At 42.7% G+C, this 11,018-nt stretch overlaps 1 protein-coding gene across 2 annotated transcripts in view; it reads right to left on the reverse strand.

Annotated features, from left to right (window-relative positions):
- LOC146613845 (metabotropic glycine receptor-like) overlaps positions 1–5,361 on the reverse strand; it is a 117,220-nt gene extending 111,859 nt beyond the window's left edge. For both annotated transcript variants that reach the window (XM_085378988.1, XM_085378987.1), the window contains exon 1: positions 4,505–5,361. In XM_085378988.1, coding sequence (XP_085235114.1) covers positions 4,505–5,361 — 857 coding nt within the window. The remainder of the gene's footprint in view (positions 1–4,504) is intronic.
- Positions 5,362–11,018: the final 5,657 nt, after the last annotated feature.

The raw sequence follows: 11,018 nt of genomic DNA on the forward strand, positions 1-11,018 counted from the left end.
ATATCATATTATATCACTTCAAACAGAGGTGACCCAGTAATGCTGCACTAATGAATTTGACTAACTATTCACTTTAGCTAAAGTTATTAAGTTAGCTAAAGAGTTGGGATGCTGTGTAAGACATAAATAAAGCTAAAACACAAAGGTTTGGACACCGTTTTGCATGTTTCCCTACTGTAGGGGTCTCTGCAAGCATACAGAGGGGCACTCTGACAGGGTCCAAGATGACAGCTTTGGAATTCTACTAGAAACAGTCGATCATATTTGTTGTCAAAGCTGAATACAGGGCAAACTACGTTAAATTAGCGTTTTTAGCTAGCAGCTACAATAAGCATAACAGTTACCTTACGGCTATCTTTTGTTAACATGACGCTTGTTCTTATACATGTAGTACATTTATTACCAACCTGAGAGTTTATCCGCTGGTCATTCGACATGACGAATGACTTCTGAAGTCTTAATTCAGCTCAAGACGCTGTAGATTCCTGTCAGTAACACTTTCGGTCCGCTAGTAAAACGTAGTTCTATTAATCTGCGCTTGAACCGGAACCGGATGTAAGTTCCAAAAAACTGAATTTTGGAACTGAAATTGAATTGTAGAACTGAAACTGAATGGTGAGAAGTGAAACTGAAATTATTCGAGAGCTGAATTTTTAAAGGATAAAATGCAGTTTCAAAGCAAATCAATTCATTTTCAAAATATAAATTCAATTTCAATTTAGTGATGATCATTTTCAAACCATAAATTCAATTTCAAATTAGACTAATTCAAATTCAGTTTTCAAAAGCATTTATTCAAGTTACAATTCAGTTTCAATCTGAGCAATTCAAATTCAAATTGAACTTATTCAAATTCAGTTTCTGATGGCACAGATTTCTGCCCATACAGGGGACGCAAAACTAAACACACTGAACATGGAACACATGACTTTCAAAATAAAACAGGAAACATAATGGGATGTAGACATGAAACACAGGGTGAGTGAGACATAAACACTAGGGGCAAAGACACGAGGGGAATCTGATAAACAATGAACTATAACAGGGCAACCAAGGCAAAACAGAAAGAGCTTAAGATAACTAAATGAACTTAAACATAAACCATCAAAATACACTGAAACTCAAAGCGCCGAGTTAAAAGACCCAGGATCGTGACAGTGTTGCAACAGGCTACGGGTAAGAAAGTGCCTAAAGACAAAATTTAAAATAGGTGCTTTGCTAAGTTGTCTGCTGTGTGTGGTTCATTCCTTGAGTTAGGTGCCTTTTCTATGCTTGAATTAATTTTTGCTTGAAAAAGTGGTCAGGTACGAGGGCTGAAAAAGAAGCTAATGTCCAGAGAAAAACGAAAAGACCTTCAAAAGCACGAAGAGCTACGCTCAAGGCCACTTTAGAAAATTACAAGAACATCTAGCTCATTGGAAGCAAAATATAAACAAAGGAAAGGCGTCACAAGACTTTTGCACAGTACTACAAGCTAGAGACGGTGGTTATGCAATGACATTATCTGTGCTGTTGTGTTGATGACAAATAGCGAAAGTGAAAACTGAGAGAAAGTCTTTATTTTTGTTTTTCTGACAGATTTGCACATGATCATTTATATCTATGTGAGCTACAATTCAGTGCCGCTCTTTTCTGAAGCGAAACAACTTCGGTTATGGTTTCTATAAAAGAAAGAAGAACATGAAATGCTTCCAGAGGTATAGTATCTTATAGCATTTCCTTATAATGACACAATATCTTTTTTACCATCCTATATAAAAGTGCTGGAGGTGAGGCTGCTGGATTCTTGTCGGGATTGAATTATTTTATTCTGGTTTTCATTTACACATGTCAAACTTTTGCTTCTTCCATTCCTTGTGAAAGGCAGAGCTGGAGCTTAGTCTGAAAGACAGACAAAAATAATTGGAAAGAGCCTCTCTCCTCCCCTCATTACCTCACAAATTTACATCAGACTCAAATAATAATAATAAGAAAGAGCAACAAGGTTTCTTTGACACAGAAAGTAGAAGACATGGAGGCTCTGGCTTATCATCTCCACTACTTTATGCATTTCTGTCCAGAGCCAACAAACTTTCTATTTTTAGAAATGTCATCGCAGGAGTGAGATGAGTCGAAGAAACAGCATAGCACAACTCGCATTACAGAACATAGAGGGAGGAGAAAAACATCATGAATCTGGTTGTGTACTTGCAGCCAATATTTATCCTCAGTTACAGACTGTATTTCTCTGAGATACACACTCAGGTTTTAAACATCCACTTTATTATTTTCCCTCTTAACTTGACATTTCCCTTGGCTCCCTTTGCTGACTCCACAGTCAATTTTGACAAATGCCAAACTATATTACTAAAAGTACGGCAGTTATTTCTTGATCTTGGAAACTGGAAAGCTCTGGGGGTAAAAATACTAAGTGGACCCTGAGTTTTGACTTTTTCAAAATCGCTATTTCTGAGGTCTTGACTAATTTTAATCCTTACCTTTACATCAACCCCCCCTAACAGTGCATACCTCATAGTTTCCATCTCTATTCATTACAGAGTTTCTCTATAATCCAGCATCCCCTCTATATTCATATGAAACATCACAAATGGGATTCAGTATCTGACTTGCCTTCTTCTAAATGTCACAAATCACAGTGACTTGTAAAATGTCACAATCATTTAAACTCACTCAAAACCCTCTTGGCTGGGCTGGAATAGGCAATTGATTTAATTATGAATTCATTCACTGAACTGATTTAATCACACTTAACATTTTCCAGACGCCTTAGGCCACTGACACAAGCACATCTCCCATCTTTCTCAACTAGTTAAACATCCTCATCATGACAAGTTGATGGTTTAAAACGGGCAATATCCCGGACATGACTCGAATCCTTTTTTGGAGATGAACAATCCAACGCAGGCAGACTGAGTCATTACAGCAAGCTGAAGCTACCCTATAAGACAGATGCTTAACTTTCAAGCAGCTCTAACAAACATCTCTGGAAATTTGAGGTAATCTGAAAGTGTGGACCATGTTGATGCTGATAGAAATTCATTGTGTAATAAGAATCAGCCATCTTCAGATCCTGCACAGAGATGATAGCTGTACAATTCTCTAAAAAGCCAGAAGAAGCCCTCATCACATCGTAACACTGTCCCTGGAGCAGGTAGTGATGCAGCATTTTGCTCAGGGACACATCACCGGGGTGGATGCATGCCAGGGTGAGGGCCGAATCACAAACACAACACTGCTGCCTATAAACCACGAGCACTGTGCATCACAGTGTCATTCCAATTTAATTAGTCTTGCTTATTATGTAGTGACAGTGTAGGGGTATTTTACATGTGTAGGTGAATCTGTGTCTGTGCATATACACTTGTGGATCTTTATATTGAAGATGGCAGAAGTTTCATGTGATGATGTCAGCGGATATAACACCAATGCCTGTGAGCCAAAAGCTCAGGCTTCAGGTCGACTGAACACCTTTTTGGGGAGTTTTTCTCCCTACTCTTCACCTTGAATGACATCAGTCCAAGACGATGTCCTTAACACGGGCATCTCAGGGACAAAGATCTTGCTAAGTTACAGCAACCATCCACCTGGTTTTCAAACCTTCTGTTCACGAGGGAAAACCTATCAGAAGAAAGGAAGCAGATGAACTAAAGGGCTTCACCAAAGCCCAGAACAGGATAAATAAGGATTATTTTGAACTGTGAATCATGGAAAGCTAGAGTCCAAAATAAAAATGCAAAGCTAGAGTTAGTACAAAACTAAGTAAGTAAGTAAGAGTAAGAGTTGGATGTGTGTGTGTTTACCCCAAGCTTACCCTTGTTGTAAACGTTCTTTTTTTCCTCTCTTAAAAGATATTTATCATCTTTAATTGTATTTTTTTCTCACATGTTATCTCACATTAGCGACACTGAGTGTGTGAGTGATACACTGACTTATGCACTGCAACTTAGACTGATGTAAGGGTGAAGTGCACCTGGACCTCTGAGTGGTTTCATCTTGTAGTAGAGATTTCATTGTTTATTCATGGCTTCATTGATCTTCTCAGGACACTCTTGGACCGCAGCCTTGAAATACGAGAGCTTTAGGTGTTTTGATGCACCTAAATGTTACCCACAAACACGCACGCGTGCACACTTCTATAGATATCCTCACTTACGAGCACTGCGTAAAGCCTGCAGAATTCATTAGAGTGCTGGCTGCAGCAGGGCTGCATGCCTGTGCCTTGACAGGTGAGTGAAATGTCTAGATAGATCTGTCAAGGTTCTTTTTAACTGTCTGCTTCTATTACAGCAGTAGGTGGATCCATATTTACATGAAGTCTCACAGAGGTTATTGTCAATTAAATGCTGTTAAAGCATTTCAATAGCTGACGCTGATTATCTGATTAACTTTAATTATTAATAAAATATAAAGAAATAGATACTTTAACATGTGTGAGCTGTAATAGAACATTAAAACATATTTTTCTACATTTTAAGGACAAAAAAGTGACACTTTTCAGTCTCACCTGAACTCTGGCGCTGAGTTGCTCTTAAGTCCATAGAAGGCTGCAGACAGGGTGAGCAGCCAATAGGGCACAAACGTTCCGTGTTCACACTCCAGGTATGGCGCAGACCACTTAATTTGGTTTTTGTCCAGGAGATAAGTGCTACTCTTGGAGCCCGATGCCTCCGTGATTCTTCTGTGCATGTGTGGTCTCCTGCCGTCCCTGAACTCATTAAACCAGTCAGTCTCCGGACTCCTGCCCTTGAGGTGACGGTGCGCAGAGCCGGATAGGTCCTGTAGTACCACTTCATTCTCGGTTCTCGTCGCCTGGAGGAAAACGTGGGGCCCTGGCGTCAGCGCATCCGTGTGCAAGGTCACCACTGCCCTGTGGATTTTAGGATCCCCTTCGAGGATGCTTTGAACCAGCGCGTGGTACCAGTGGATGTCCCTCCGCAGGGTTTGCTCCCGGGACCTGTTGGCTTGCAGGATCATATTCAGGAAGTTTGTGGCGTGCGCTACAGTGTCCAGAATGCTGTGGAGGGAATAGTGGGAGGCGACGTGGAGGCCGCCTCGCAGGCTGCTCAGCTCGTACCTCCGCGAACAGTTGACCTGTCTAAGCGCCGAAGAGTCCCCGGTGTGCAAGAAAGCGGTCACCACCCTGGGCAGGTCCTCCTCGATTTTGTGCGCCACCACCGTGCGCTCGGTGGCTGGTACTGGGTAATAGGTCGGATGGTGGGGTGGCTCCCTGTTGATATTTTGGGTGCTGAAGACTGGTGGGCTCTTATCGTCGCGGTCATTGTCAGACCACTCCACATAACCGTAGTTTGAACCCCAAACGAGCCCTGTTTGCAGGAGCAACGGGACGACTAGGAGAGCCATGGTTCGTTGTCACAGGCACAGAGCAGACACCGCGTGGACTTGGCAAAGTGTGGCGAGCATCACCAAAGCCACTCTATATCTTCTGCCGCTTCAGGAGATCAGAAACACTTTCAAACACACGCCCGAGGATGTCCTGGATTTCATACCTACGACCAAGCATAAAACGGCAAACGATTTCCTCTTGTCATCTTTGCATCTTTCAGAGAGAGCACACTTTTCCTCTCTTCTGTTAAAAAAAACACACAGTGTGATCTAAACAGCTGCACAGACACGAACCAGCTTCCTAACTCATGAGAAAACCACACGGACTCCTCACCAGCCCGCAATCCAGGGGAGTGCTCGGGTTCTCCTTCTGTTTTTACTCCCGCTCGGAGAAATCCAGGAGAAGAATGACAAGGGAGAGAGCAAATTGTACTCGAAGTTCCGTCCCTCCCAATAAAACCCTAATAGGCCACCTCGAGAGTCGCCCACCGGCGTGTGTGCTGGTTTCTCATTGCCGGTCTGTCTGAGGTGGGCGGAGCGTGGGAACGACGAGAGCTGTCCGGTGCTGAAAGTAGCGCCCGTAGGAAGAAAAGCGAGGGAGGCTGTGGTGATGAAGAGGAGCCCTGAGTAATGAAGACGAAGGAGCAATCTGGCAACTAGATTTACTTTGCAAATGAAAAAAAGAAAGAAAAACGACTGCGTGAGTGAGTGAGAGAAAGAGGGGCGGGGGAGGGGGGCTCACATATAGTTTAAACTGTGATTAATTATATATAGACAAAATGTCCAAAACTGTGTATAAAGTAGAACATCACACACATTACAGCCACATTTTTTCTCAAGGGTTACATTTCTAATCATCAACCCAAGCAGCATCATGTATATTAGCCAGGTGTGTTCTAATATACTGTGTGTGCGGCTGGGAATCGCAGATCCACGCTTTCTTGGGTCCGAGTCACGTAAATTTCGTGAAGAGAGGGCAAACGACACGGTGTGTCTGCAGATGTCCAGATGCCTGCCAATTTTTTACTTTTTTTCGAGCCTTAGAGGCACTGAGACATTACAGTATAGCCTAATGCGCTAATTTCAAATCCTTCAGGGGGACTTGATAGAACTATAATAGGCCCGAGTGCGCATCTGTGCGCGTCCAAGCGCGCATAATCCGGGCCTCACTCACGATTCTGTCACGGTACATTACCCACAATGACAGTGGTACCACCACACAGTGATTCTGCCATGTGATACATTGCAAGACAATTTGTAACTGAAGGAGACTTTAGCATGTCTACCCGTTAAAACAGAGGGTAAAGTCTGGGATGATCTGCTTATCCTCTGGATTGTTGTGTCGGTTTTTGTGTGTTACTGTTTTTGTTATTACGGATAAATAATGTAACAGTGCAATCATTTACCCCTATGGCTTGGTCCCTCCCTTACGAGTTCTCCTTCATCAACTTATTTAACTCCCACACGTTTTAATTCAAGGGTTTATATTTGGAACCAGTGCTGATAACATATTGCAAGAGGAAGCCGGTGTGATACATCGCTGCATCATATTTTGTCCCACGCAGCAGTGAGTAAATAAGAGAGTGGGCATTCCTCTTTGTGCTACTTTCCTGTGTTTAGACACTTTATGAGTCCATCTGGGGACACGTTTATGTTCACGAGTGCGTGCGCACGTGTCCACGGGGCTGATCGGGAGTCATCCCGGGACTGTAAATGGGTGGTGCAGAGTACACCTCGCCCGGGGTGACTCGCAGGCCGTTGCCGTGGCAGTGGAAGGTGACGAGGCAGAGATCTCCCCCATGCTGTCCGCTGCAGCGAGTGATGTGGACTGCGGCCTGTCTGGTTTTACACAATCTACAGCTACAACTACTGTACGAACTCACCACCACCTCACCGCTCACCGCCAATCAGCCAGATGAAAACATGAAAAACAGACCTTCACGGGCAGACGTATAACCGGTGATGCTCACAAGAGAGTGCGTGTAAATCAAAAAGAAAAGGTGTGTTTGTGGCAGGCATGGCGAATGAACGGCGAAGTCGAGAGACAGAGAGACAGAGAGAGAATCTGGGCGAAAGAGACCGTACAGAGTGACTGCTCCTGCCCCCACTATTTCATCTTCTCTTACAAGCTGCACTGGCTCCCCTGTTCTGATAAATATTTGATAGGCATTTGCTGCTTCATCTGCATGCTTTACAACTTAGGGTCCATACAACCGCAACACGGTAGCGGCTGCTGTACCAGCCGTGCGCTCTCACCCACGCTTCCTCTGTTCTCCCAGAGGTTCCTTTAGATTTTCTCAAAAGAGAGCAAAGGAGGATAAAAGGCTCAGGAACAAAATAAATAAATAAATAAATAAAAATTGGGGGTGCTTCCTCTGCTGCTTGTTTTTCTTCCTGCACTCAGGAGTCTGTTTCTTTCTGCCACACCCATGCAGCCAGCTGCATTTGAACTCAAACTACTGAGGTTGCAAGGTGCTGGCCGGGGTTTGGCAGAAGCTGTGACCTTTTAAGGGAGAGTTTAAATGTAAGCCTGTGATGAAAGGCTGGAGAGGGCACTGAAGGAAAAGACATGATAGGCGTTACTCACACAGTGTGTGGATTTATCCCATGAATCACAGAGGAGTTTATCGACAAGGAGTGAGTTTTCTGAGATTTGTTCTGAAATGATATCAAGTCATCTGTTCTGATCTGCCTCTGGCATGTTTACATATAATTCTAATCTGTATGCGTGAATGATGTACTTTCACTGATGCAGTTAGCTATCACACCAGCATCACCTGCTATTTAAGGCTCCACCTTCAGTCACATCTCTCCATCTGTGCTGATGTATCTGTAGAAGCTGTCGAGAACGTCACAAACTCTATAAATTGGAAACGGTTTGAGACCTCAGCTCATGTGGAGGTATAGTGAAAGCACAGGGTGATGAGGATGAACTTGTGTAGAGAAGAAAACAAACTCCCACTGCTTTCAGTGTTTGGTTTTATGTGAAGCGGGTCGAGCTCTGCTGCCCATCGGAAAGAAAATTCTGCCAAAATCAAGTGGCTCTGTGTAAAAAAAATTGGCCATTAAAATTGAAATTAGGCAAATAGAGGTCCACTCTTAAAATAATACATGTACAGAATCCCCTTCCAGCTCAGTACAATCAGTCACAGTTAAATGCCACCACTCTGGCTGCCAAATCAACTGCGGTTCCCTGATAAAGATGAAAAAGGCTGCCCAAAAGTGCTACTGTATTAATTTCCCATGGTACAAGCTGCCATTTCTCAAGTGATGCTGATGGGGGGGAAAGAAAGAAGCCATTTTCATCTGCAAATATCAGTGCAAAGTTCCAGATGAATGGCCCGATCTTGTAGTGAAACTGTGTCTTACAAAATGTAAAATAATGTCTGTGTTTGTTTTTCCAGTTTTTTTTATCAGACACACAATAATGCAGGTTACAAGAAAGAGTCTGCCAACAGTTCATCACTGTTGATGTTGGTAAATGCAGCATGTCTTTCGTTCCTCAAGGCTCATTACGTTGCCTCTCTTCTTGAGCATGTGTGTATGCATCTGAGGTCCTTTGCTCATATCGGTGCAGTGTTGTGTTATTATCACTACTATTATGTATTATTTTTTATGTGTTGTGCAGATTAAATCCAGCACTAAAGTTCCTGTTCAAACCCCCTGACTGTGTCTATCAGTGCAGCAGAAGGTGAAACCTAATTAATTCATATCACACCATCAACACAATAGTGCACAGATTTCAGGCCAGATGTTTCCAGAAGCGTGTGTGAGAAATTGTGTGCATTGTGATGTTGTCAATAAAGCCTGCTATGGGTGAGGTTAAAAGCAACCAAGCTGTGCACAAATATCATTTTTGATGTAACCCCTGCTCTGCTAACGTCATTTAAATATGTCAGAGATACTCTGATCTCACACATCGCTCCAAAGTGATTCAACTGCATCCAGGACTGAGGATGAAGCGTGTATAGGTGCTGCAAAAATCAAGCTGAGAAATGACAGCCTCATTTACTTGTTACCCACAGACGTCTGAAAGCCTCATCCAACTGCACACACACACATACACACACACACCAGCTTGTGTTTTCTCAAAAAGATGCAGCCACATGCTCTCCTAGAGGAATTGTGCTGAGGGACATTGTATGTGCGTGCACTCGGAAAAAGCATTCATAAGTTGTCTTGTACTATGGAAGCAAAGCGAGTGCGAACAGACAAGTGTGAAAATCAGTTTGTCGGGAGAAAGAAGAGACTCTCCAGCCTTTAGTTTAGCTTACTTGGATCTGTGATCCAGTAAAATTACACACACTCACATGCACATAAACGTGCCTGACAATTTGGTTTACTTTTTGTTTTTTTCCTTGTCATCTTCATTACACAATCTAACTTGTTTACACAACTGTCACACAGATCCTGTTTGGTTGGGCAGTAAAGTTTTGTCTTTGCTGCCATCTGGAGGTGCAGCTTCATCCACGTTTTCTATTGAGAGAGCTGAACTCTCCCGCTTAGATTTCTTCTCCCAGAATTAACTGTTTAGCATTTCAGCCTGTTCGTATGACTGCAAATATCTAATCAGCCAATCACACAAGAGCAGCTCAGTGAATGACACACATGCAGACATGGTCAAGACAACCGGCTGAAGTTCAAATGTATCTCTCTGATCATTGAGTAAAAAAGAATTAGAAAGAAAACGCACATGTATTTTCATGTAAAGTACCAGATATGTAATCATATATGTGTTAGTGTGTGTGTGTAAAGAAAGAGGATGAGGAGCAGGTGAGCAATAAGTAAGACTTAAGGAGCTGGACAGCCCCAGGAACAAAGGTTGCCCTCCTACAGCGTGAGTAGTGAAGACAGCACCCATAAGGGAGCCACTTAAATACAGGCCACAGGGTACATGAGGGGTCTGCCATATAATCTGCTGCTCACACTGACTGGAGAGTCCAGTGGTTTTAGAGCAGGCCTTGACAGTGTTCTAAAACTGATGCATGTAATAAAGACTGATGGGAGTGCAACCAACACATAAAGGAGAACCTTCTAATGCTCTCTATGAAGGAGGAGCAGAATATAGCGAGGGTGATTTGTTAAAAATAATTGAGCTTTCCCAGGAGATTCAGCCACTGCTGACTGCTTTGCTGTTGAATTTCAGTTATTTACCAAAGGCTGATCCCTAATACTCGTACTAAATGACCACCTCAGCCAGTTCCCCCTATGTGTTAGAAAAGGTCCAGACCATCTGCCCGGTCTTTTTCACATTCAGCTCCAGGCCTGACTTACTCCACCAATCCAAAAGACAAATTAAAAAATAAAACTGGGCCTAAAGTTACAAGTTTTTATTTTTGGACTGTACCTTTGACTCATGGGGATTACTTCTACATATGCTGAGCTTATTACTTAGCACAAAAATGGGACATTTTGTACACACCTTTTCCTCAGTATCATTCCATTTGCAGCAGACTCTTATAACTAAGTCTCAGTACTTGGCAGCCAGTTAACATTTGTTTTGGTTCTTTAAATGTTAGGGGTTTAAGAGAATCTGTTAAAAGAAAAGCCTTATTTTTGTACTGCAAAGGTAAAAAATCAAACTGTATTTTTCTACAAGAGACTCATTCATCTGATAGTGATGTATCTTTTTGGTCAAACCAATGGGGTAGCAAAATCCTGTTTAGCCATGGCTC

This window comes from Diplotaxodon limnothrissa, linkage group LG18, assembly GCF_057381915.1.
Source record: "Diplotaxodon limnothrissa isolate DT_005_m linkage group LG18, D_limnothrissa_male_GT1.1, whole genome shotgun sequence".
Taxonomy (NCBI): domain Eukaryota; kingdom Metazoa; phylum Chordata; class Actinopteri; order Cichliformes; family Cichlidae; genus Diplotaxodon; species Diplotaxodon limnothrissa.